We start from the raw sequence: 27,457 nt of genomic DNA, 5'->3' as shown, positions 1-27,457 counted from the left end.
TCCACATATTTTACTATAATTGAATTCTAGTTTTATACTGTTGTGGTCAAAAAAGATGCTCATTATGATTTCACCCTTAAACTTACTGGGATTTGTTTTGTGGCCCAACATATGATCTGTCTTGAAGAATGTTTTATGTGTCCTTGAAAATAATGTGTATTCTGCTATTTTGGGATGGAATGTTCTTGGATGGGATATATCTGTAAGGTTCTCTGGTCTGTTGTGTTGTTCGAGGCACCATTTCCTTGTTGATTTTCTGTCTGGATGATCTATCCATTTATGTACGTCAGATGTAAAAATCTCCTGCTATTACAGTATTAAAGTCAGTTTCTCCCTTTTTGTTTATTAATAATTGCTCTATGTGTTTGGGTGCTCCTATTTTGGGTGCATAGCTATTTACAGTTGTTGTATCGGCTTGTTGGATTTTTCCATTTATCTTTATGTAGTGCCCTTCTTTGTCATTGGTTACAGTCTTTGTTTTACAAAGTCTTTTTTGTCTAATATAAGTATTGCTACCCTGACACGTTTTTCTTTCACTTCCATTTGAATGGTGTATGGTTTTATTGCCCTTTACCTTCAGTCTGTATGTGTCTTTAAATCTTTTTTTTTTTTAAGATTTTATTTATTTATTTGGCAGATAGAGATCACAAGTAGGCAGAGGCAGGCAGAGAGAGAGAGAGGAGGAAGCAGGCTCCCTGCCGAACAGAGAGCCCTATGTGGGGCTCGATCCCAGGACCCTGGGATCATGACCGGAGCCGAAGGCAGAGGCTTTAACCCACTGAGCCACCCAGGCACCCCTGTATGTGTCTTTAGATTTGAAGTGAGTCTCTTATAGGCAACATATAGTTGGATCTTGTTGTTTTTTTATAATCCATTCAGTCACCCTATGTCTTTTAACTAGAGGATTTAGTCCATATACATTTAAAGTAATTATTGATAGGTATGTATTTATTGCTATTTTGTTCATTATTTTTCAGTTTTTATAGTTCTCTATTCCTTTCTTCTTCTCTTGCTCTCTTCTCTTGTGGTTTGATGGCTTTCTTCAGTGTTATGTTTGGATTTCTTTGCTATATTTTTTGTGTATTTATTACAGGTTTTGATTTTGGGTTACTAACAGACTCGTATATATCACCTTATTGTATAGTGGTCTGTATTAAGTTGATGTCTTAGGGTTGAACACATTCTAAAAGCACTAAATTTTTATTTCCCCTCCATATTTTATGTATATGATATCATATTTTACATTTTTTTATTTTATAAAAAGCAAAATCCCTTGGCTGAGTTTTGTAGATACAATTGATTTTACTACTTTTGTGTTTTAACCTCCATACTGGCTTAATAAGTAATATATTTTTTTAAAGATTTTATTTCTTTATATGACAGAGGGAGAGAGATCATAAATAGGCAGAGAGGCAGGCAGAGAGAGAGGGGGAAGCAGGCTCCTGGCTGAGCAGAGAGCCCAATGCGGGGCTCAATCCCAGGACCCTGAGATCATGACCTGAGCCAAAGGCAGAGGCTTAACCCACTGAGCCACCCAGGTGCCCCATAAGTGATTTAATCTACTAGATTTATCAGAAGTTTGCTTTCATCTCTGAAGGCTTTTTCTTTCATAATTTTCTTCTAGTTATGACCTTTTCTTTCCACTCAAGTCCCTTTTAACACTTCTTTTAAGTCTTTTTCAGTGGTGATGATCTCCTTTAATATTTGTTTGTCTAAGAAACTCCTTATCTAACCTTCAATTCTGAATAATAACCCCACTGAGTAGAGTATTCTGATTGCCTGGGTTTTTTGGAGGTTTGGGGTGTTGTTGTTGTTGTTGTTGTTGTTGTTGTTTTTCCTTTCAGCTCTTTGAAGGTATCATGCTACTCCCTCTGGCCTGCAAAGTTTTTGCTGAAAAATCAGCTGATAGTTTATGGGGTTTCCTTTGTATGTAACTTTTTTTTTTTAATGCTACTTTTAACATTCTCTCTTTATTATTACTTTTTTACATTTTAATTATTTTGTGCCTTGGTGTAGACCTTCTTGGGTTAATCTTGTTAGGGGCTTTCTGTGCTGTCTGATTTAGATACCTCCTTTCCCAGATTAGGGAAGGCTTCAGCTCTTACTTCTTCACAAACAAGTTTACTTCCTTTTTATATTTTCTCCTCCTAGCATCTGTATAATGCAAATGTTACTACACTTGATGTTACTGAGATCCCTTTACCTATTCTCATTTTTTGCTCTTTTTTCTTTCTGCTGTTCAGCTTGATTGCTTTCCATTACTGTTTTCTGGATCACAGATCCACTCTTCTGCCTCCCCTAATCCTCTACTGATTCCCTCTGTTGTGTCTTTTTATTTCAGTTACTGAATTCTCCATCTCTGACTGGTTCCATTTTGTATTTTCTCTCTCTCTGATGCAGTTCTTAGTGGATTCACCCATTTTTTTTTTTCTCAAGTCCAATATCTTTATGAGCATTCCTCTTATTTTTTATCAGGCATTTTGCTTATCCTCATTTCATTTAGCTCTTCTGTTGTGATTTCATCCTGTTCTTTCATTTGGGACGTATTCCTATCTCTTCATTTTTGTCTAGCTTTCGGGTTTATTTATTTATTTATTTATTATTTTATTTATTTATTTTTTTGAGTAGGGGAGGTCAGCCAAGTCTCCTGGTCTTGAAGGTCATGGCCTAGTGTAGAAGTCCTGTGGTGCCCTAGTCACAAGAAGCAGGTGCTCCAGGGAGGTCTACCGTACGGACTGCATGTGCCCTACTGTTGTGACTGAGCCACATTTGTCTTCAGCCCAGTCAGCTGCTGTGACCCACTTTGCATGCTCTGGGTGCACTGGACAAGGTTGAATCCTTGCGTTGAGTCCTTGCACTGTCTGAAGACTATGTGGGCTTGTAGGTGGGCAAGGGAAGCAGTCAGACTAGGTGTTTGCAGGCCGCCTCTGCCACAGCTGTGGACACGATGAATGGTAGGACTTTGTCCCTGTGTAGCCAGCTAAAATTCTCAACTACTGGAACTGCTGTGTGGGGTTAGCTCTCCCTCTCCCCAGGGCAGAAGTCACTCTGGAGTGGTCCCACTCCCTGCCAGGGCTGTTCGCAGTATATGGCAGGGCAAGAGCCACTCTGGAGGGACGCCTGCCAAAACAGGCAGGTTAGATGGGGCCGGTCTACAGGTGATCATGGGGGGGGGTGTGCAGTGCTAGCTAGACAGGTGGAGAGTGTTAGTGCCAGTTCCCAGAAACATCCAGCTAACCTAGGCTGAGAGAGAGGAAGAGAAATGTTGCCTGCCAGCACTTTTGTTTTCTGAGAGATCTTCTAAAGATCCCTGCCCTGTTAGTGCACATTTTGAGATCAGTAAGTAAACCTCCTTCATGTATGTCATAGTCATTTCTCATACTGCTGGTTTTGTAGTGTGTCTTGGATGGAGTTATTTATTATGCTGGCTTTTTAAGGGTGGGGACTCAGTTTCCTGTCCCTCTTGCTCTCCTGGAATTAATCCCCCTGATTTTTAAAGTACTGTTAAGTTAAGCCTCCCTGGTTTTCAAAGCCAGTTATAATGGCTACTTGTTTTCCCATTGCTCGTTGTTGGATCCAGTCCTCTCACTTCTCTGTGCTTGTGTTGTCCCTCTCCTTGTGCTTAGTCTCACTGGGGGTTTGGTTCCCAACTGTATCTCTGATCCTCCTCCCCTTTCCAGTGTGGCAGCCTCTCTGTGATAGACTGGAAGGTCTGTCCTGCTGGTCTTCTGGTCATTTTTAGAGGTAGTTGCACAGATGTAGCTCTTGGTGTGTGCATGGGAGGAGGTGAGCTCAGGATCCTCCTACTCCACCATCTTCTTCCAGTCCTCCTTTTTCCACTTTTTTGAAAGACTGTTTTGGAAGTATTACTTGTGATTAATCATCTGTGAAAAATAGTTGGATATTAAACTAGGCTGTTACTATTATATGCTAATTACAGAAGAGTGATAATTACAAAGTTTCTCTGCCAAAAATAAAAATCAATACAGTGGTATCTGTCTTAGCATAACTACTACTGAATGAGTCACTACCGGACATATAAGATTTTTGTTTGTTTGTCAGATGTGTATTGAGTAGCTATTGCACGTAAAGGCCTGGGCTTAGGTAAAGGGAACTAGGGGGGAATCCAGTCTGACATGGAGCCTGCCTTCAGGGAGTTTATAGCTGTGATGAACAGATGCCTTCTTGCTTGCTGAAACTCTCCAGAATAGAGTCATGTAAAGTTTCCCTTATGTTACTTGAGATTTATTAAGGAAAATACATAGCATGAAAAAAAAAAAAAAAAAACTGTATAATGTGGCTTTTAGAGTTAAGTAGAATCAGATTATATATTTAGAATGGGGTCCCAAACGGTAGTGTTAGACCTGCTTGTACGTCTTAAAGCATGGTCTGTGAAGTCCGCATATTCTCTGCTACCACCTTCCACTTCCTCTGCCAAGTTGTCCACCACAACTAGCTGAGCTTTTGGGTGACTATAGGAATTCAGTCCATCTTCCACTTACATAACAGTTTTCAGCTTTTTCTGAGTCGGGCTCAGAGAACTCATCAGTACCACCTCCCTTTAGCATCTCCAGGTTTCAGACATTTTAAATCACTTCTTCCAAAATAATAGACCCTGTTAGATCCTAGACTGAATTCAATGACTGGAGATGTCTTGTAGGGCATCATCAGATTTAAAAATATTTGTGCTTTCAGGTATTTTCTGTCCTAGAACTAAGGTGGCCATTGTAATGAAGAAAACTGACCATATTATCTTGCTTTTTTCTTGTAATGCACATATGTGTATATATAACATTTTGAATAGTGTTAAACCCAAATATACCAAGATCTTAACTTCCAGGCTTTTATAGTTAGGGTTATTACCATAACCCAGAGTCTTTAAGCTATTTAAATTTTACCAAGGGTTTCTTACATTGGACTTTGGAATATTTTTAGTGGAAAGTTTCTCTTTGTTTTCATTACCTACTTGAGGTCATTTGATGGTGTTTAGAGGTTGTTACCAACCTTATCTTTGATTTTGGGATAAGATACACATGTAGTTAGTTGATTACATGTTCTGTCCTCTAGAATTAAGGCCTCATGAAAATACTTATTATTTGGAAAAATGCTAGCTATATTTTTGGTTCACTTTCCTGAGGGATGTTTGCTTTTTAGCAAATTAAACATATTTGCAGCGATTTTCTTACATGCTTTTTATCATGTTGTAAATATTACGTGCAGGGAATTTATTTGTAATCTAGGAGCACAGTTTTCAGGGGGAGAGAATGTATTATAATAAAGCAAAACAGTAAATCAAATGATTAAATTTTGGTTCTAAAAGAATTCTCTGCTGCTCTGAAGTAGTTTTACCATATTAGAGCAGATCAGGAATACTCTGAGGAAAGCCAGAAAATATTTGACTGATAATTGTATTGACCAAGCTTTTAAAGTTTTTATTTTCTTAAGTAAGAAAGGGTAAGAATTTTATAAAGAAGATAAAATAACAGTATAAGGCTGTCCCTTTGGCTAACGTTTTGTGAGCACAAGGGGAGAAAGTCATAAACACACTAACCACAATACAAGTAAAATATGCTTAGAAGTACAGGCAGGTTCATTGGGGAATTGAGAGAGGGAGGTTACTTCTCTATAGACGCTCAAAGAAACTTACTAAAATTCAGTACTTATTCTCAACCAATCCTGAGAATTAGATATGAGCACTGCTTTTGTGGTATTTCAAGAACTTATTTATAATCACTTAGGCTTTTTCCTGTGAGAATCTGTAATCCCCTCTCTTTATTGGTCTTTAGACTAATTTATAATCAAGCTTTAATAGCAGAACTTTTATTTCCATGGAACTGTAACAATCCTCTCCTGGCTAGTCGACCTAAATTCTTACTAAACTCATTACTCTCATTAACTTCTCTAGTGCTGTCCCCAGTACTATACCAAAATTTGAACCCTATAGAAATTCTTCTATATCTACAGAAAATGCAACCCCTTAGAGTCATAAAATTATATCTCTTGGCTTACTCTAGTGTGCCTTAATCTCCTAGAGTTTGTAGTATATAGAGTTTAAGTTAGAATTTTTTTTTAAATATTTTATTTATTTATTTGACAGACAGAGATCACAAGTAGGCAGAGAGGCAGGCAGAGAGAGCGAGAGGAGGAAGCACGCTCCCTGCGGAGCAGAGAGCCCGATGCGGGGCTCGATCCCAGGACTCTGAGACCATGACCTGAGCCGAAGGCAGAGGCTTTAACCCACTGAGCCACCCAGGCACCCCTTAAGTTAGAATTTTTTAAAGTTTTATATTTCTATTTCACTTTTGAGTTATATTTCCAATGACAAGACAAAATACTTCTTTTGCAGTGCAAATTCATGACTAAAAAATGCTTCATGAGCAAATAATACTTGTTTCAAGCTGACATCTCTAGTCTTCTGAGAATCCACATATTTCTGGGGTTCTGTGGTAATTTTTTACTGACCTACTGATGAAGCTGTTCTTCACGTTACTCAAGTTTGAGGACTACTAAGCTGTTAGCTAGAACCTCAAAATTCTGTGTCATTTTTCTCTTTTAAAATTGTGGTCATGGGGCTCATAACCTAACATACTTCCGACAGGGGCACCTGGGTGGCGCAGTCAGTTAAGCATCTGCCTTTTGGTTTTGGCTCAGGTCGTCATCTCAGGAGATCATGATCTCAGGGTCCTTATCTCAGGGTTGTGAAATCGAGCCCTGGGTCAGGCTCCATGCTGAGCACAGATTCTGCTTGGGAATATAAATCTCTTATTCCCCCCTGCCCCTCCCCATTGTGTGCTCTCTTTCTCTCTCAAAAAAATAAATCTTTTTTATTTTTATTTCTGTAGGAAATACTTCCAATAGAATGGATAGGCTTTAGGTCTCATCACTATACTGTAGTTGGACCCACTAGGTAAGTCACTATAAAAGGAGAATTGCAACAGGCTCTTTCGGTTAGCACGATAGGAGCAGTACACTCTAGTGGAAGAACTGGCAGTACTTTAAAGGAAGCTAGACCTACTGGAATTCAAATGTTCCTAATTATGAGAACTTGGTTAGGTTAATAGGCTGAACTTTAATACCTGAATTGGGGCAGTATTGTCACCCTTGAAGGATTGTTTTGAGAAATAGAGATAATCAATGTGAAGTAATGAGAGTATCTAGCATTGGGAGGCAGTTAGTGGAAAGTAGCTATTATGATTATAAGCAAATATTTATGGACTACGTTGGTATATTTTGATATAGTTGTATAGATTTTAATTTTTAAGAACTTCATATAGTTTATATCTAATTTTGCATATTAGGAGTACTGCATATGGATCAAGTTATCCCTAAACATGGTACAGATTTAAACATACTGTCAATACAATTTTAGATGAATTAATGATGATACACCCATGACATTATAAAGAAAAGGTCAAGACTTGAGGCATCCACGCCTGACCTTTGAGGATCACATTTCAGAAGCTTTCAGCTATCCTTGCTGACAGCCCTCAAGGCCTTGACTTCTCTGTGAAATAATCTCGAGCTTAGTAAAATGGGTGGATTCACGTAAGAAAGCCATGCCTTTGTGTTTTTCAGAATCTGATATTGAGGATATTTCTGTTGTATGTTATCCTGTAGTTGAGAATCCTTTGGACAAAAGGTCAGAAGATTTAACGTTCTTCTGCTTAAATAATATTCTTCCGTGTTAGGTCTGGTGTTGTGGATTCAGAGATTGTGGTAAGAATTTTTGTGAAGGTGGTGTATTGAGTGCTCTCAGAACAGTGGTGTGGGAAGCAGGATAAAGCAAAGGGGAAAAAGCTAAGCCAGGAATATTGTTCTGCCTGGAGATTTCCTTCAACCTGATTCCACCGGGCTATAGGGTGGCAGGGAGAAGGGGAGCTCTGGGGCACAAATTGTCCCACAGAGTCAGTCAAGGAAGCAGCCTGTTGTATACCTCTGTGGCCAGTCTTTGGCTCTGGCCACCTCCTAGAAGCAGTGGTTCCCTAACCTACCAAGGGAGGCACCATTAGCACCGTGCACTCACAGCCAGCTGGGGATGGTTGCGCAGCCCAGTGGGAGCTTGGGGAAAGCCCAGAGTAGCCTTGGTGGGCCCCCACCCAGAGATGGAGCCGTCAGATTTTTTGTGTGGCTTTTTGTGCTTTGGTTGCTTAGAAGTTCTAGACTGTTTAATGTTTAAATCCTTTGGTAGCCTTTAGCCAGGATTATTTAATAGCATTTTTTCTTTCTTTTCTTTTTAACTTTAGTCTTTCACCTTTATCATGTTTTTTGTACTTACTATGCCAGAAATTTTATTGTAAGTAACCTCAAATTCTTTTTGAAAGTGGGCAAGTCTAAAATAAAAATGTGTAAACTAAAACCAGTTTTATAAGTAGAAAATTACCAGTCTTTTTTAAAAACCAAGTAAGTGTTGAATAGAAACAGAATATTTACTATTAGATTCAGTAATATGTACTGTGTAGACTTGTGCCCTGTGTGACGTTGTACTCACCTGCTCTGACTCCAGAGCCAGGTTCCCTCAGGTTGAATGCCATCTCCATTTATTAGCTGAAGACCTTGGGCAAGTTAGGTAGTGATATTTTTCTCTACGTCAGTTCCCCCTAGGTACTAAGAATAGTACCTGCCACCTAGAGTCTTTGTGGGGTTTAAACCAGTCAGTGTACGTACATGAAGGACTGAAATAGGACTGGCCTGCCCTGTAAGCACTTTTGCGAGTTATTGAGAATACAATGGTTAAAAAAAAAAAAAAAACACACTTGTCTCCCAGTCTAGTTGGAAGTGCAATCGTGTAAGCTAGTAATTTGTGATAGAGCATTCTGTGAGAGTACAGAGATGGAAACAGCAAACTTTTTCAGGAGTCCGGATTGTGTTCACAAAGGAGACCCCACTGACCCTGAAGGATGTCGGAGCTTAGGCAGGCACGGGGTGAGTGTGGGAGGATTCTGTGTGGAGCAGCGCAGCAGGGGGTATGGGATGGAGGGATTCCAAGACACGTTATCATTGATATGTCCGGTCTGGACAGAATTAGGCCGTTACATGTATGAAATGGGTGCTTTTCTGGAGTTCAAGACATTCTTGCATCTCTTTAAGAAAATATTCCAGAGCTAAGTAAAAATTATTTTTTGAAGTATATATTTCATAGGATATATTCACTAAACTTTTAGTATAGGACTATAGGATACGTAAACTGCGAATGAAGCCAGTCACATTAAGCCAAATGAGAAGGCCATATAGGTGTCCTAGCAATCCCGTCACATTAATTTGCATAAAACTATTCTTTTTATCAGGTATTTTTAGTATGACATTTGTTTAGAAAACATTTTTATTCCTAAGGGAATCAATTTTTTTTTTAAGATTTTATTTATTCGTCAGAGCGAGAAAGCACAAGCAAGAGGAGCAGCAGGCAGAGGGAGAAGCAGTCTCCCCGCTGAGCAAGGAGCCTGATGTGGGACTCAGACCCAGAACCCTGGGATCATGACCTGAGCCAATGGCAGCTGATTAACTGGCTGAGCCACCCACGTGTCCCAGGAATCCATACTTTAAACGATCATTTCAACTTGTTTAAATAAGTCTTTTCCTGATTCCCAAATGAAATAGTACCTTTTCACTTTAGCTATTCTGTTAATAGCTAATGACATTATTGCAGAAGAGAAATGCATAAACTAGGTATAAAATACTTTAGTCTCTACTTCTATAGGCACAAGTGGAAAATACGCGCTCTCACATAAAAGGAATTCTTGCCGCTTCCTGAGTTACTAAAGTACAAAGAAATCGTCCTTTTTTTCTCTTTACCGTTATATGGTGAACAATGACTAATGTAAACTATCTGAGTTACTAGAAACAGTGTGCATTGTCCCCGTTGCACATTAGAAAATCCAGTTTTTATTTTCTTGTTATATGAATTACATCTCTTAATTTAACTTATATTTTTAAAAACATTCTTTATACTTTGTTTTCCTATTAACTAACTGAAGCAATTCATTTATTAGAGAACAGCAAGGTTCTGCTAACATGAATCAAACTTAAGAACAAAAGTGACAACTTAAAAGTAACTTCTATCATCCAAATCGTAACCAATGAGAGGGGATTGGAGGGATCTGAATTGTTGTAGGATAATTGGACTTTATCTGGAACATCCTCTTGCTAGCAGCGGGAGTGGCAGTTGTTGCACATTCTGTCAAACTATTGTCATTCTCACTTACTTTGTACCTAAGGCTTTCAAGTCCCAGAGATTTCAGTGTGCGTTTAGTTTGGTTTGGTTTTGCTTTGCTATGGTAGCACTTACCAACTCTGAATGTCCTATTGTTGGCTCTCACACACGTACATGATGTTTCTAAAATGAAAAAAGAAGCAGGAGGGTTATAGTAGGTGGGAAGTCAGGGAGGCTGCTTTGGGCAGCATTGAAGACAGGCGGACATCTCCTCTTTCCCTTAGGTTCAAACAGCGGGGCTTGAAAACAGAAGCAAGTCACTGTGGTGTTGTAGACAGACACCAAAAGCAGATGGTACCCTAGATCAACACCAGAGAAAGGTGCTTTTTTGTATATTTGGCAGTTCAGTTCTTTTATAAGATCCAATCAGTAACAACCCAGAAGATACATCAACAGTTTATCTTAAAAGGGGGGAAAAAAGCCATCAGTGAATGGCCTTAATATAACAGAACCTCTCTCAATTATACACCTCTCGATAAAACATGAAAATAGTAATGGAAAAATAATCTTAAAATAGATAAACAATTGTACATAATAGTTTGTCGGCATTTTAAGTGACCTCATTTAGATTTTTTTCTCTAAAGCAAAAAGACAGAAGTCACAGCAGGCATCTAAAAGTCCATGCTCATTCAGCTATTTACACATAATCTTTCAGGTTGTATGCTGAATTGCCCTCTGGTTGTGTGGTGGAGATGTGCTGCTGCTTGGGTGGATAGAGCCAAGCTTCTGGATTCTTTTCAATGCAGGAAGTGCAGAAAATCATGCCAGAGATCAAGAGTAGTATGGCCGAAATGAATCCGATATAGACGGCTCCTCCAGGTTCATGTTTGTTGCTTTCTGGAACTGTCAGATCCAGAAAGTTTGCTACAATCTCCTTCGTGTACCACACTGTTGGTATCAAACCAGAGACTCCGGCAGACATGAAACAGACTCCGCCAACAAAAGAAGCGTGACTCTTTGTTTCTCTGTCCCCTCCTAAGCGAGTGCATTTCATCCCTACTGTAGAAGCGCAGATCCCCAAAGCAGACAGAACACATGCCAGGACCATGGTGGCCCGTGCGGCCTGCACGTGGACGGGGAGGGACAGAATGGAGTACTTCAGGGTGCAGCTGAACATCCCGGTGCTGTACCATGTGCAGTCCATCCACAGCCCTTGCAGCTGCACGATGGCCGTTATGATGTTGGAGCCCGAGTCCACGTTCACCTTCCAGTTAGGCAGCAGAGTGGCTGTGAGTACTCCAGACACTCCGGATAAGGCCAGGACGAAAGCAAGGAGCTGGACCCCAGCTGACACCATGACGTCACCTTTATCTTTGATCAGGATTGTAGCTTTCTCTCTGCGGCAGAGAACCAAGTGACAAAGGCTAGGAAAAGAAGACAAAATGAGGATTGAAAGAAAGCATAAACAAAGGGCTTCCATTTCCACGTCCAGGGGGAGCAAAGAACACATTTGAATAGACCCCACAGTAGATGAGGACATGGTAGCCTAGGAGAAAAACTCACACTAGGCCCTCAGAGGCCACCATTGTCCTGAGTGCCGGAGGCTGGGCGGTGCTTGATACATGGCATAAAGGAAAGAGCTATCCACTTGTTCTTTTTAAAACTTAAACTTTGCTGAAGTTGTCTATAACGTGGGCAGTGTGCCTTAGGAAATTCTGACATATCAGATTCCAGCTGGAGGATCTAATAAGAATTTTAATAGCATTAGAGGTTTTTAAAACTATCTCTTCCTTATTACCTATGGAGTATCTTAATTAGAAGCAGTGTTTAAGCCCAGTTCTTAAAAATGATTTCTAAATACATAGTGGAAAAGTTTCAAGTATTTAAAAAGATGGTTTTATTAAAAAAAAAAAAATTAAGCACCCACCATGTGCCAGATATATGACTGTTTAAGGAGGAAAGGAAATTCGCAGAGAGAAGGTAAAGCCATAGGCATGATTATCCCTGACTTCCAGTTAATAAACTTTTGCAAAATCCTTATCTAGGTTAACACTCGTTTCACATCAGGTACAGGATACTCAAAACTGGAACAATTAAGCCTCTGTCTCCTGCTCATGAGAATGTGAGATCCTGTCTAATTGGGACCAGAATCATTCCCTGACCCAAATGAAATCGTCTGCTGCGAAACCGGTTATCCTGACGGACTCAGAAGTAGTGACACTGAATCTTGAAATTACAGGCCAGAAATAACCACATCATTAGTTGTATGTAAAAGGATACCAAAAATAATTTAACTTTTTTTTTCTTTTTTTTCTTCCTTTTTTTCTTTCTTTTCAAGGAGAGAAAAGATAGCACTGAATTTGTGACTTGGCTATGCTTTAATCTGGCAAGCACTTCCTGCCTTGGAAGAAATACAGTAATAACAGCTTTTTTGTGTTTCTGCATTAATTTTTGAATGATGTATTAAGACATTGTGGTTCTACCACAATTCATGTATATTTCACAAAAGGCAGTATGGACTCTGAATCCAAAACACTTGGGTCAACTCTTAGCTTTCCAGAACCTCTCTGTGCCTCAGTATCCTCTTCTGGAAAAGGGGGAGGATTATTGTATGTATATATATCAAAAGTTAAATGCATTTTAAGGGCCTAGAACAATATCTGACACATAGAAGTATTCCACAAATTAAAATTGACTCTGTTATCAGTATGTTTGTTTTATGTCATGTGACAATTGATATTTAACGGCATTTGAAATTTTTCTCTTCCTTCATTGAGCTGATCTACATAGAATCTTAGAGCTGAAATAAACTGCAGATAGAACTTTTTGCATCATCTTTTTTCCGATTAGGAAGGACACTGAGGCAGTAAATCACCCTGTGTCACAGAGGTCTCAGCAGCAGTATCCTGCTTTTCCTGCCTCTCCCCGTCTCTCCCCACCGTTACCCCGGTATACCCTGGTGAGAGCCTCTCCGTGTGCTCCCCGGGAGCAGAGAAAAATGCTGCATCTGGAGGCAGAAAGCACCATTGACTGTCAACTGCATTCATTCCCTGTCCCATCTAGAAAGAAAAGCACTTGAGAGGGCAGTAAGAGGACGCATGGCTCAGCCTCACACTCGCCCAAGGAGGCTGATGCTGGGCTTCTCTGTAATACCTGAAGTAATACTAATCCGCTCCGGTATCAAGAGGACATACTTCCCAGAGTTAGAACGCTGCTTCTCTAAGAAGTTAAATCCTGGGCTGTCGAAATTCCTTTGTTCTATTTTTGTTCGCAGTCTTAAATGTGACAATTTTAGGGAAGTGTTTTCCTGAAATTTCAAATTAAATATCAGACTTAAACACACATCAGAGTAGTTAGGCTTTGTGTGGAACCATACGGTTCATGTCTTTCTGTTTTCCAAATTTCTTTTCATATCTGAGACCAAAATAGAACAGAAGTTAAAGATTCTAGAAGAAAATGAAACACGTTTGTAGTTTTATAATAGCTGTTTTCAGGTTTAGGTTTTAACGTCTCACACTCCAGCCAGTTCGTTAAATTACCGCCTTCCCAGACCATTTTCAGCTTAGGGTTTCCTCGGTGTCGAGATTGCTGTTCCCATTCTCTAAGAGCATCTCATTTCTCTATTTTTACTTTGGTTGAGTAACCTTTATGTGTTGATCCGTTTGTGCTCAGCTTCCCAATTATAACCTTTTTCTTCCCATTAACCAATACATTTCATAAATTTCAGTGTAATTCAGGCTTGCAGACAGCTTGTTCATCTTAATTAACAAGTACTGGCAGTGATAAATTACAGACAGCCACAATCAGTGTAAACAATATGACATTGCATTCAGCTAGCAGAGTGCTCGCTTGCTGTTGAATATTGGATTTTAAATGCTTTCTTCTGCAGAGAACTTACGCAGAAAGAATTTGTTCTCTACAATGAAGGTCACTATTCTGCTCCTTTGTAAAAATGCTATGAAGTCTTTTTTTTTTTTCTTTCTTTCTTTTTTTTTTTCCTTCTCCAGCCGCAAGTATGATACAGTTTGTGGCCTGTTCTCTCAAATTTCTGTCTGGTACAGAATAAAAGCACACTTTGTTTCACTGGTGGCGGTGGTGGTGAAGTGCTGTGAAAGTAAACAGGAGCAGTGGGGTCGCAGGTACAAACTTAGTACTAAATAGAGAAGGCTCGTGTGGTTCTAGAACGTTCTGCATACAGAACCCACAAATGTTAATTTTTATCAGCTATTTGCCAGCAGAAAATCTGGAGTGGATTTCATTAAGATGTAAAGTCCGTTTTCCAGATAAGATTTATTCATAACAAAACGAACATTTAAAATACAGATTTACAACTTAAAATCCAAGCTACACGATACTTAAAGGTCTCTATGTTTCTGAGCATCCCTGAAGCTTCTCATTTTCCATACCTTTTGTCAGGAGCCGTCAGTGTCTTAACTCCCCTCTGTCAGTGTCTTCCAGTGAAAGTGTCTGAGGAGGAGAAGCCACACACATGAGGCTCATCTCCCAGCTTCCGAGTATTAGTGACGAAGCTCCAACAAGTTAACTTGCAGATAAAGAGCAACATGGAAATCTGAGGTAGAAACTGCTGATGGTGCTGGAAGATAAATACCAGGTTCTCCATCTCATTTTTTGAGCTGTGGGAGAATTAAGAAAGGAGAGGCGGGGAAGGGAGGGAGTTGTTGTTACAACAGGATTTGTCGAAACCTGAAAGCTGAAAATGCTTTTGTGTCATTGTATACAGAGGAGGAATTATTTGGGTGCTTACAAAAAGGCTTTCTTTTCCTTTAATACTGTGTTTTAATCCACAGTTATAATTTATCTTTGAATTTTTATCTGTGTTGGAAGATCTCTTTTATTCTTTTATGTCCCCAATTAAAGAATGTGGTCTGAAATATTTTTAACTAGATTGTGCTTTGCAAGTGATAGTTGAGACTGTCTTTTTATTCGAGTGCTCGTGACTTGCTTGAAATCAAGAGTCACAAAATCGGTAACTTTGAAAAAAAAATTCAGAAGTTTTTAAAATATATATACTTTTTTTTTTTTTTTAAAAGGAAAAAGAAAACAACAACTGCTGATGACAATCTGACCAGTAAACCTACAAGTGTTTTGGGGGGGGTGGGCGAGTCCTTAAATTTCTTCTGTTATTCCTTCCACTGAGAAAGGTTTCTGAAGTGTAACTTAATAAATTAGAACTTCTAGATAATGTTATGAGGAAATTACACCAAAATGATGTGAGGGAGCATATTAAGTAAAACAGGGGAATCAAATATTGAGGTCCTACTACCATGAATAAAGATACAGACATATTTCATGTCCATCTATTTTGGGTTTGCATATTTCTTTTTCTTCATTAATTTTAATTCTACAAGCTATAAATTCATAGCCACTAAAAGAAGATAATTTTAAATTGGATTTTTTTTTTTAAATTTTCCAAATGTTGATAGCCATATTAGATCTCAGCCATTTCTTTAAAAGCAGTGAAAAAAATACACATTTCAATTATCTGGATTTTTTTCTAGATTTTTGTTTTTGTTTTTGTTGCTTTGTTTTCATCTTTTCTAAGTCTGGCATTTAGCGATGTATTTTCTTCTCTTAGAAATCTAAAGCCTGTGGATTTTTTAGCCATCGTGTTAAGATTTTAATATATAAACTTTTCTTTCATGGACATATTTAAACAATTCTTTGTGTAAATCCTGGACGAAGTAGAGTTGCATTTCAGGCACTAACAGAAACAGCATCGTTGTTTCTTCCGTAGCAGAAGAAACCCGCCAGATCCCTTTAGTGCCTCGCCTTGCTTTGCTCTCCGTTGCGGTCAGTACAGATTCACCTGTGCCGAGGCTTCCTGACAGCAGGTGGAAGCGCCAGCCTGCTGCCAGCTCTGGCCTCCAGAGTAAGGAGGCCTTATTTCTGTTTTCAAAACATTTGTGATCATTCTGCTGCTTGGTGCGAACACTTACCCAATAAAATGTTAACAGCCTCTTTCAGAAGAGCAGACTTCCGAATGCAAATAACTTCCATAAATCACAGACCTTTAATCAAGGTAGAATGCCTTGTATAAAAAAAGGAGATGGAAAAGTAGAGGTTGCTAGAGACCTCTAACTCACTGACCTCATCCACTTCCACTGTGTACATTAAAGAGAATTAAATCTTTAAGTCCAAAGATTTTTGTAGATAAATCTTAGCTTTACCTTAGTTTCTGCCTCTTCCCAGGCCCTCTGCCCCCGCACACCCGAGTTCTATATCCAGCGGCCAGTGTGGCGTCACTGATGGACGTGGCAGACCCGTCCTGGACAAGGCGAACTCCTGACCTTCCCCACACCCGTTCTCGTTTTCCCACGTCCATTCATGGCGAACTCCTCCTTTGATTTGGCAGGTCCCAGATATTAAAAACCTCCTTGATTCCATACCCGATACCCAAATCATTTTGTTCTAAACTTCAAAATAGATCAAGAATCCTACCACCTCTGAGCCCCACTGCTGCTAACTCCCTGGCTGAGGAACCCCGTGAAGGCAAGGACTCCTGTATGACTTGTTCGTTACTGAGTCTCCTGTGTCAGGAATGGTGCAGGCACATAGGAGGGGTACAACTGGTGCTTGTTGAATGCACTCAGATACTGATTTTGAGCATATAAAATAACATGAAACTATACATTAACTTTGTATGATTAAAAGTATAATTTTGTCCTTTCTAAAGGAGACTGCAATTTTAAGTCATTTTGTAACTCTTGGGTTTTGTCATTTTGGCCTAATAATAATATGTACTGTTTATAAAATTGCTTCCTATATGCTGGGTACCATTTGAGGCACTGTGCTACTTGATTCTCAGGGCAAGCCTGGGAAATAATAGGGATCCTCATTTTACATGTGAGAAACTGAGCTCCGGAGAAGTGCCTGGACTAAGGTTGTGAAATGAGTAAGTAGCAGGAATGGGATCCAGGCCCAGGATATTGTGATTTTTGAAGCCCTTATACACTCCTAGCACTTCCCTGCCTCTACTTAGAAAAGATGTATTTCTTTTTTTCTTTTTCTTTTCTTTAGATAGCACAAGCAGGGCAGGGAAGGGCAGAAGGAGAGGGAAAGAGAATCTTCATCAGGTTCCATGCGGGGCATGGAGCCGGACGCAGGACTCGATCTCTTGACCCGGAGATCATGACCTGAGCTGACATCAAGAGTCAGACACTTAACCGACAGCCACCCAGTTGCCCTGAAAAGAATGTATTTCTAGGTCTTATTATAACGAGTCATTTCTTTCTGTGGTAGTCCGGATAACTGCAAAAAACATAACCCTAACATCTCTGTGGCTTTACATAAAATACTTCCCATGCAGAGTCCATGACCGACTCTGCAGAGCAGCTGGCCCGTGACTCAGCAGCCCATCTATTTTCTTCAAAATGTTTTCATGTAGCTATTCTAAAGAAAAAATCACGTGTGATTTCCTTAGTGTGTTTTTCTGAGTAATGATAATCTGAAATTCAGACAGGCTTTTCTCTTTTCTCGGAAAGACCTAATAATTTAACAGAAAATTTTAGAAATCATAACAATACATACTTTTGTATGAGCTTGTTCACCAGACATAGGTTCCTCACTCCTTCCCACACATAACATCATCCGGCTTTCAAAAAGCCTGAGGCTGGGGCCCCATGGCTCTTACGTCATTGGTCTGGGATGATGCCCACTCACGGTATGTTTAAAATGCTGCCCACTTAATGCCAGTGGAAAGCTGAGGTTCTGATTTTTAAAAAACCATGTCTTCTGTTTAGCCTTAAAAATAATGAATGTACAGGGGCGCCTAGGTGGCTCAGTTGGTTTAAGCGTCTGCCTTCAGCTCTGGTCGTGATCCCGGAGTCCCAGGATCAAGCCCCACATTGGGCTCCTTCTCAGCAGGGAGTCTGCTGCTCCCCTACTTGTGCTCACTTTCTCTCTGTCAAATAATAAATAAAATCTGAAAAAAATAAAAATAATGAACATGTAGAGTAAGGTTAAAGTAGTCACCTATTCTAGTCCCACAAATTTAAAGTGAATGACTTAGTCTTAAAATAATGTTCTCTTCTGACCCAGTCTTAGGAAATTTATAGTATCAGCTGAGAGCATGATCAGTTCGTTATTTTCCTTCATCTTTATGGTCATTTTAAAGTAATGCTTTAGGCTAGCCTGGAGACAATTAACTTTTATAATTGGTAGGTTATAGATTAGTTGGTTATAGTGAGGACTTTTTTAAAAATGTTAATTCAGGGGACACCTGGGTGGCTCAGTTGGTTAAGTGTCCGACTCTTGATTTCAGCTCAGGTCATGATCTCAGGGTCGTGAGATTGAGCCCCACATCAGGCTTCACACTGGGCATGGAGCCTGCTTAAGATTCTCTCTGCATCTCCCTCTGCCCTCTCCCCAACCTTGCATGTGTGTTCACATTCTCTCTCTGGAAAAAAAAAAAAAAAATGAAGATGAATATTCTTTAGTTTACGTATGTTCTCAGATGTCTGAGAGGCCATCGTCATTGTTGATTTTTATCAGTCTGGAATGTGTTTCTGCAGAGTACTCCCCACCCCTCCACCTTTACCAGGGGAGATGTTCTGAGACCCCAGTGGATGCCTACGAGTGCAGATAGGACTGAGCCCTCTATACACCGTGTTTTTTTCTATATATCCATACCTAGTTTAATTTATGAATCGGGCACAGTAAAGAATAACTAATGATAAAGTAGAACACTGAGCCACAGTTACACTGTAATGGAAGTTATGTGTGGTCTCAAATACCTTCCTGTCCTGCACTCACTCTGATGATGATGATGGTGGGAGAGAATAAAATGTATGATGAGCTGAAGGGAGGGGAGTGATGTAGGCGCAGTGACACAGCATTAGGCTACTGGTGACCTTCTGACACTGGACCCGGGAGGAGGATCATCTGCCTCCAGACTGTGCTGCCCGGGGGAAACCGCAGGCACACGAAGCCAGCTGTGGGTAAGGGGACACTCAGGTTCGTTTAGTATCGGTTACTTTAGTTTGATGCTTCGTTTCTCCTTTTTATGTCTTTGTGAGAAAGGATCTTGGGACGTGTTTTCTGCCCTGCTCACATTATTTTAGAATATTTAGACTCCTTGGATTTTTGTGGCGACACTCGCGTATCGGTCTGATTTGTCAGTCTCACGGGTGGTATAAGTACGTATTTGTTGGGCCTCACTCTTGCCCCTTCTTGCACATTACTTTGAACAGCAGGACATGGTGGGGTTTTTTTTTTTTTTTTTTAAACATCCTCATTTGGTAGCAGTATCTGAGAAGGTGCGCGAGGATCCCCAGTTTAGGCCTGACCTTCCTCTTTCCTTGTTCCTCTTTGGCTTCCTTGCATGACTCTCTCTCCTACCCAGCTAGGTCTCCTCCTCCAGCCCCAGCCCACACTCTAGGGCACTGCGTGCGGTGCGTTCCTGAGGACTTTGTGGTCTTGCCAAATTACAAAGCTTGCATCAGTTTTATTTATGTTTCTTATTTATTTTTTTCAGAGGAGGCAACATTTTATTATTTTTTTATATTAACTTATAATGTATTATTTGCCCCAGGGGTATAGGTCTGTGAACCACCAGGCTTACACATTTCACAGCACTCACCGTAGCACATAACCTCCCCAGTGTCCATTACCCAGCCACCCCATCCCTCCCTCCCACCCCCCAGCAACCCACAGTTTGTTTCCTGAGATTAAGAGTCGCTTATGGTTTGTCTCCCTCCTGATCCCATCTTGTTTCATTTTTTCCTTCCCTACCCCCCACAGCCTCCCACCCTGCCTCTCTAATTCCTTATACCAGAGAGATCATATTATAATTGTCTTTCTCTGATTGACTTATTTCACTCAGCGTAATACCCTTTAGTTTTATCCACATCATTGCAAATGGCAAGATTTCGTTTCCTTTGACGGCTGCATAGTATTCCATTGCATATATATGCCACATCTTCTTTATCCATTCATCTGTTGATGGGCATCTAGGTTCTTTCCATAGTTTGACTATTGTGGACATTGCTGCCATAAACATTTAGGTGCACGTGCCCCTTTGGATCACTACATTTATATCTTTAGGGTAAATACCCAGTAGTGCAATTGCTAGGTCGTAGGGTAGCTCTATTTTCAAGTTTTTGAGGAATCTCCATACGGTTTTCCAGAGTGGCTGCACCAGCTTGCATTACCACCAACAGTGTAGGAGGGTTCCCCTTTCTCTGCATCTTTGCCAACATCTGTCACTTCCTGACTGGTTAATTTTAGCCATTCTGACTGGTGTGAGGTGGTCTCTCATTGTGGTTTTGATTTGTATTTCCCTGATGCCGAGTGATGTGGAGCACTTTTTCATGTGTCTGTTGGCCATCTGGATGTCTTCTTTGCGGAAATGTCTGTTCATGTCTTCTGCCCATTTCTTGATTGGATTATTTGTTCTTTCGGTGTTGAGTTTGGTAAGTTCTTTTCTAGATTTTGGATACTAGCCCTTTATCTGATATGTCATTTGCAAATATCTTTTCCCATTCTGTCAGTTATCTTTTGGTTTTGTTGACTGTTTCCTTGGCTGTGCAAAAGCTTTTGATCTTGATGAGGTCCCAATAGTTCATTTTTGCCCTTGCTTCCCTTGTCTTTACTGATGTTTCTGGGAAGAAGTTGCTGCAGCTGAGGTCAAGGAGGTTGGTGCCTGTGTTTTCCTCAAGGATTTTGATGCATTCCTGTCTTACCATTGAGATCTTTTATCCCTTTTGAGTCTATTTTTCTGTGTGGTGTAAGGAAATGGTCCAGTTTCACTCTTCTGCATGTGGATGTCCAGTTTTCCCAACACCATCTGTTGAAGAGACTCTTTTTTTCCATTGGACATTCTTTCCTGCTTTATCGAAGATTAGTTGACCAGAGAGTTGAGGATCCACTTCTGGGCGCTCTGTTCTATTCCATTGATCTATGTGTCTGTTTTTCTGCCAGTAACATGCTGTCTTGATGATTGCCGCTTTGTAGCTTGAAGTCTGGAATTGTGATGCCACCAAGTTTGATCTTCTTTTTCACCATTCCTCTGGCTATTCAGGTCTTTTCTGGTACCATATAAATTTTAGGATTATTTGTTCCTCTGCTTTGAAAAAAATGGATGGTATTTTGGTAGGGATTGCGTTAAATGTGTAGATTGCTTTAGGTAGCATAGACATCTTCACAATATTTTTTCTTCCAATCCATGAGCATGGAACATTTTCCCATTTCTTTGTGTCTTCCTCAATTTCTTTCATGAGTACTTTATAGTTTTCTGAGTACAGATTCTTTGCCTCTTTGGTTAGGTTTATTCCTAGGTGTCTTATGGTTTTGGGTGCATTTGTAAATGAGATCGACTCCTTAATTTCTGCTGGTATATAGAAATGCAACTGATTTCTGTGCATTGATTTTATATTCCGACACTTTATGGAATTTCTGTATGAGTTCTAGCAGTTTTGGAGTGGAGTCTTTTGGGTTTTCCACATAAAGTATCATATCATCTGTAAACAGTGAGAGTTTGACTACTTCTTTGCCGATTCAGTTGCCTTTTATTTCTTTTGGTCGTCTGATTGCTGAGGCTAGAATTTCTAGTACTATGTTGAATAGAGGTGATAGTGGACATTGCTGCTGTGTTCCTGACCTTAAGGGGAAAAGCTTTCAATTTTTTCCCATTGAGAATATTTCCTGTGGGTTTTTCATAGATGGCTTTTATGATATTGAGGTATGTATCCTCTATGCCTCCACTGTGAAGAGTTTTGATCAAGAAAGGATGCTGTACTTTGTCAAAGGCTTTTTCAGCATCTGTTGAGAATAAGTATCATATGCTTCTTGTTCTTTCTTTTATTAATGTATTGTATCACATTGATTTGCGGATATTGAACCAACCTTGCAGCCCAGGAATAAATCCCACTTGGTTATAGTGAATATTCCTTTTAATGTACTGTTGGATCCTATTGGCTAGTATTTTGCTGAGAATTTTTTCATCCATGTTCATCAAGGTTATTGATCTGTAATTCTCCTTCTTGATTGTGGTCTTCATGTCTGGTTTTGGGATCAAGATAATGCTGGCCTCATAAAATGAGTTTGGAGGTTTTCCTCTTCTATTTTTTGGAACAGTTTCAGGAGAATGGGTATTAATTCTTCTTTAAATGTTTGGTAGGATTCCTCTGGAAAGCTGTCTGGCCCTGTCAAATTTGTCAAATTTTGTCAAATTTGTCAAATTGTCAAATTTGCTGGCGTATATTTGCCTATAATATGTTCTTATAATTGTTTGTATTTCTTTGGTGTTGGTTGTGATGACTCTCCTCTTTTATTCATTTGGGTCCTTTCTCTTTTCTTTTGATAAGTCTGTCCAGGGGTTTATCAATTTTATTAATTCTTTCAAAGAACCAGCTCTTAGTTTTGTTGATTTGTTCTACTCTTCTTTTGGTTTCTATTTCATTGATTTCTGCTGTGATTTTTTTTTTTTTTTAAAGATTTTATTTATTTATTTGACAGAGAGAGATCACAAGTAGACGGAGAGGAAGGCAGAGAGAGAGAGAGGGAAGCAGGCTTCTTGCTGAGCAGAGAGCCCGATGTGGGACTTGATCCCAGGACCCTGAGATCATGACCTGAGCCGAAGGCAGCGGCTTAACCCACTGAGCCACCCAGGCGCCCTTCTGCTCTGATTTTATTATTTCTCTTCTTCTGCTGGGCTTAGGCTTTCTTTGCTGTTCTTTCTCCAGCTCCTTTAGGTGTAGGATTAGGCTGTGTATTTGAGACCTCTCTTACTTCTTGAGAAAGGCTTGTTATTGCTATATAGTTTCTCTCAGGACCGCCTTTGCTGTGGCCCAAAGATTTTGAACAATTCTGTTTTTATTTTCATCTGTTCCTTTGAATTTTTTTAATTCGTCTTTAATTTCCTGGTTGACCCATTCATGCTTTAGTAGGATGCTCTTTAGCCTCCCATGTATTGGAGTTCTTTCCATCTTTCCTCTTGTGATTGACTTCTAGCTTCAGAGCATTGAAACATTCTAAAAATATGCAGGGAAGGATCCCAATCTTTTGGTACCAGTTGAGACCTGATTTGTGACCCAGGATGTGACCTATTCTGGAGAATGTTTCATATGCACTAGAGAAGAATGTGTATTCTGTTTTGGGATGGAATGTTCTGAATATATCTGTGATGTCCATCTGGTCCAGCGTGTCATTTAAAGCCTTGATTTCCTTGTTGATCTTTTGCTTGGATGATCTGTCCATTTCAGTAAGAGGGGTGTTAAAGTCCCTTACTATCTGTTGTATTATTGTTGATGTGTTCCTTTGATTTTGTTGTTAATTGGTTTATATAATTGGCTGCTCCCATGTTAGGGGCATAGATGTTTAAAATTGTTAGATCTTCTTGTTGGACAGACCCTTATATAGTGTCCTTCCTCATCTGTTGTTATAGTCTTTGTCTTCAAATCTAATTGATCTGATATACGGATTGCCACCCCAGCTTTCTTCTTATGTCCATTAGCGTGGCAAATGGTTTTCCACCCCCTCGCTTTAAATCTGGAGGTATCTTTGGGTCTAAAATGAGTTTCTTGTAGACAGAGTATCAGTGGGTCTTGTTTATCCATCTGATACCCTGTGTCTTTTGATTGGGGCATTTAGCCCATATACATTCAGGGTAACTATTGAAAGATATGAATTTAGTGCCATTGTATTGCCAGTAAGGTGACTGTTACCGTATATTGTCTCTGTTCCTTTATGGTCTGTTACCTTTAGGCTCTCTCTTTTCTTAGAGGACCCCTTTCAATATTTCCTGTATGGCTGGTTTGGTGTTTGCAAATTCTTTTAAATTTTGTTTGTCCTGGAAGCTTTTTATCTCCTATTTTCAATGACAGCCTAGCTGGATATAGTATTCTTGGCTGCATATTTTTCTCGTGTAGTGCTCTGAATATATCATGCCAGGTATCTGTGGATAGGCCTGCTGGCAATCTAATATTTCTACTGTTGTATGTTACAGACCTCTTGTTCCAAGCTGTTTTCAGGATTTTCTCTTTGTCACTGAGACTTGTAAGTTTTAGTATTAAATGATAGTGTGTGGACCTATTTTTATTGGGATTTTGATGCTTGTTCCCTTCACCAAATTAAGGAAATTCTCTACTATAATTTGCCCCAATATACCTTCTGCCCCTCTCTTTCTTCTTCTTCTGGGACCCCAATTATTCTAATACTGTTTTGTCATCTTATTTTTTTTCTCTCTGGTGATACATAGGGAAGACCCTGAGGCACCCCCAGACTTCCATGAGTTAAAAAGTAAAATAAGCATGTAGAGGGTTTAATCCCGGAGCTGTAGAATCCACCTTTAAAAGGACAGAATATCTTTCAAGTCAGAAACAAGAAGAGCAGGACAGGGGCACCTGGGTGGCTCAGTGGGTTAAGCCTAAGCCTCTGCCTTCGGCTCAGGCCATGATCTCAGGGTCCTGGGATCAAGCCCCACATTGGGCTCTCTGGCCTACTTGTGATCTCTGTCATATAAATAAATCTTAAAAAAAAAAAAAAGGCAGGACAGCATGAGTACATTTAAAGAACAAGTACCTCAGCCTAAGGAACGCTGGTGTGGGCGCTTGAAGCACATGATGTGGAGAATCCAGCAGTGCCTGTGCCAGCGAGTAGTCAGGCCCTCAGGCTGGCCGTGACGGGTCCGTGCCCGTTACAGCCACCAGTCTGTGCATACTTGCTCCCATTCCATGGTGCTGCACGGTCTCTGATCCTAATAGAGCTCCTTTTGTAGGTAGTTTGCATATAGGAAAGGAAGGTACTGACAGGGCAACTTGAGTTTGCGTCTAGTCTCTTTGGCAGTTATGGCTCCTTATGAGTTAATATGTTTGCATCCATGTTCATTTATGAATCTTTAAATATTAATATTTTTCATGGCAGCAGTATTTATTCGGTGCTTGTGGGTCCGCCTAGATTGAAAGTCTCCCTGGGGACAGATCGTTCTGAGGTGCTGCAGTCTCTGGGCCTACGAAAGCAGAGGCCGGGCCTCGTGATTGCCCGGGGCTACCACCTGTGGCCCCAGCGGGAACAGGACACCTCCACCTGCTGCTCTTTCACAAACATCAAAGTCAGGGTTTATGGGGAAGGTCATGGTTTCAGTGATCATCCAGGAACGCCAGGTTAAATAGAACAGAGAACTCTAATCTGACGTTGGATAGTTCTTGTCCCTCTTGTGCTTTGTTTAGAATTAAGCATTCACCTCCCTGAAATTGTTTCCTTATCTTGGGACCGAGGGACCCTGACTCACCTTGCTGCTGTTGTTACTAATATGCACAGTTTGCATGCATTTACTTATGTGCATACGTTTACATGCGTAATTTACACCATAAAATGCTTTCTCTCTCCGTCTGCTCCCCTCCTGTGGGCCTCTCGGGATCGTTCTTCATCGTGCTCTCAGCTCGCTGCCATGCTCTGGTCTCTCACATACTTGGGCTCGGAGGGGGAAGTACTGTGACTATTTCATGATTCTGAAGAAAGAGAAAAACCATTCAAAAATCTATAGGAGGGAGGAAAGGTGGGGTAGAACTTATGGAGAAATTAATATTGCTATAGGAAATACAAATTCTAAGCTTTAAAGAAAGATGTGTTGGCATGAACCGTGTTTTAGCCCATGTTGAGTACATAGGGGATGCTATCAAAGTGTTTGCATTTTAAGGTTTCAAAACGGAAATTCTGTCCTTAAGTTGGGTCTAGGACAAAGATTACAGGCAGAATAAACCAGTTATAGGAAATTTGATGTACATTCATATTTGTGATGGTTTTTCTACAAAACATGTAATTCGAGTATCCCAGACATTAGTGACTTGCTGCTCTGTTACTCGTGTCCGGGGCAGTTGTAACTGGAGGCTGTCATTAGCTTGGTGTAGGCACCTGAAGAGTCAGACTCTGGTGGGTGCAGGACCCCGGCATCCACGAGGGTGCCCACCTTGCTCTTGTCATTTCACCAGACCCTGAGTGTGCTTCTCCCAAACCTCAGGTGCTCCCGGGCGTCGTAGATGGAGCCACACCCTTTCCAATCCCATCTAAACGAGTCTGAGACTGTGCCACCTCGAGCTTGGAAAATTCTTCTCTTCTCGCTCCTGAAGGCTTATCGATTAATTCTGTTGTCCTTCTTCTCACCCTTCTAGCCTTTCCCAGTTATGGTTTCGGTTCAGCTGATTATAAACTGTAGCTTCCTAATGATTTTTCCTTCCGCGGGATTGTCCTTCAGTGGTCGTGAAAGCCAGGGAAAGTGTTGAAGACCCTTTCTTACCTTGTGGCCCCCGTTGTGCCTGTGTCTTTTCACGCGGGTGGTTATTTAGCTCTTGGGCCTATTACGGTTCTCGGTCAGGAACTGACTGCCCGTTCTTCAGCGTTCTCGTTTCTCTCGTTGACTCGATCCAAGTTGGCAGTATCTGAGGCTGGAGAGTGAACAGCTTCTTATCCCAGGTCTGAGTCCAGAGTGCTGCTCTGAGCTCGTAAGCAGTCACGCCCTAGACAGGCTGGCCTGCAAAATGGAACTGCTGCCTCACGCCTTTTGTAGCCACGGCTGCCAGTGTTGGGAAACAATCTCAGCGTGGTACAGCATTGATAGTAGAGTGGATTTGAGAGGCAAATAGTTAAATTCGCTATAAATCCTTTAATTTGAAGTTTTAGAAGGTCATTTGGGTATACCAGTAGACTTGAGTTTGGAAAGGGGCTGACAACATTAAAATAGAATTTTTTTTTTTTTTAAGATTTTATTTATTTATTTGACAGAGATCACAAGTAGATGGAGAGGCAGGCAGAGAGAGGGAAGCAGGATCTCTGCCGAGCAGAGAACCTGATGCGGGACTCGATCCCAGGACCCTGAGATCATGACCTGAGCCAAAGGCAGTGGCTTAACCCACTGAGCCACCCAGGCGCCCTAAAATAGAATTTTTAAGTGCATCTGGTGCCTATATACTGATTTCTTTTTTGGTAAGGGAACCCTTTAAGGGAGTTAAAATTCAGGGAAGCAAAAATAATGGTTGCAATTTTTAAATAAGCATTCAATTATAAGTAAAAAGCATTTTTTTTATCTGTTACCCTAGTTACCAAGCAGCTTTCCTGTATTTCAAGAGAAAATGGGCTCCATCATTCAAAAGCACTGAAAAGTGCTTTTGGGGTCAGGAGTAGAGAAGAGTATAGGAGGTTTCCCAGAGAAGCAGGACACACTGTGGGAGTAGTCATTTTCACACTGAGTTTCTCAGGGTCCTTCCGCTAAATGGGAACGGTATTGGATCAGAGGGTGAGCAGGTATTTTCTTGAAGCTGGGATGTACTGTAGCCAGCCTAATTGGGTAACAAAATT

The 27,457-nt window shown here is 40.4% G+C and overlaps 2 protein-coding genes across 5 annotated transcripts in view; one reads left to right on the top strand and one right to left on the bottom strand.

The window, feature by feature from the left end:
- The window catches only part of TFB1M (transcription factor B1, mitochondrial), a 72,812-nt gene that overhangs the window by 38,486 nt on the left and 6,869 nt on the right, over window positions 1-27,457 (top strand). The window lies entirely within an intron of this gene.
- CLDN20 (claudin 20) lies at window positions 1,990-26,840 on the bottom strand. 2 transcript variants are annotated; one of them, XM_047733403.1, is made up of 3 exons: window positions 24,686-26,840; window positions 14,554-14,781; window positions 9,860-11,571 (listed from the first exon to the last, which is right to left on the bottom strand). In XM_047733403.1, exon 3 carries the CDS (start codon window positions 11,502-11,504, stop codon window positions 10,845-10,847), a length of 660 nt encoding a protein of 219 aa, XP_047589359.1. In that variant the 5' UTR covers window positions 11,505-11,571; window positions 14,554-14,781; window positions 24,686-26,840; the 3' UTR covers window positions 9,860-10,844. The 2 variants fall into 2 exon arrangements, 1 of the variants encoding a protein (XP_047589359.1); XR_007128101.1 differs by lacking the exons at window positions 14,554-14,781; window positions 24,686-26,840 and adding an exon at window positions 1,990-3,884 and having other exon boundaries at window positions 10,283-11,630.

Source organism: Lutra lutra, chromosome 6 (genome assembly GCF_902655055.1).
Source record: "Lutra lutra chromosome 6, mLutLut1.2, whole genome shotgun sequence".
NCBI lineage: Eukaryota > Metazoa > Chordata > Mammalia > Carnivora > Mustelidae > Lutra > Lutra lutra.
This window is presented reverse-complemented; position numbering and strand designations above follow the sequence as displayed.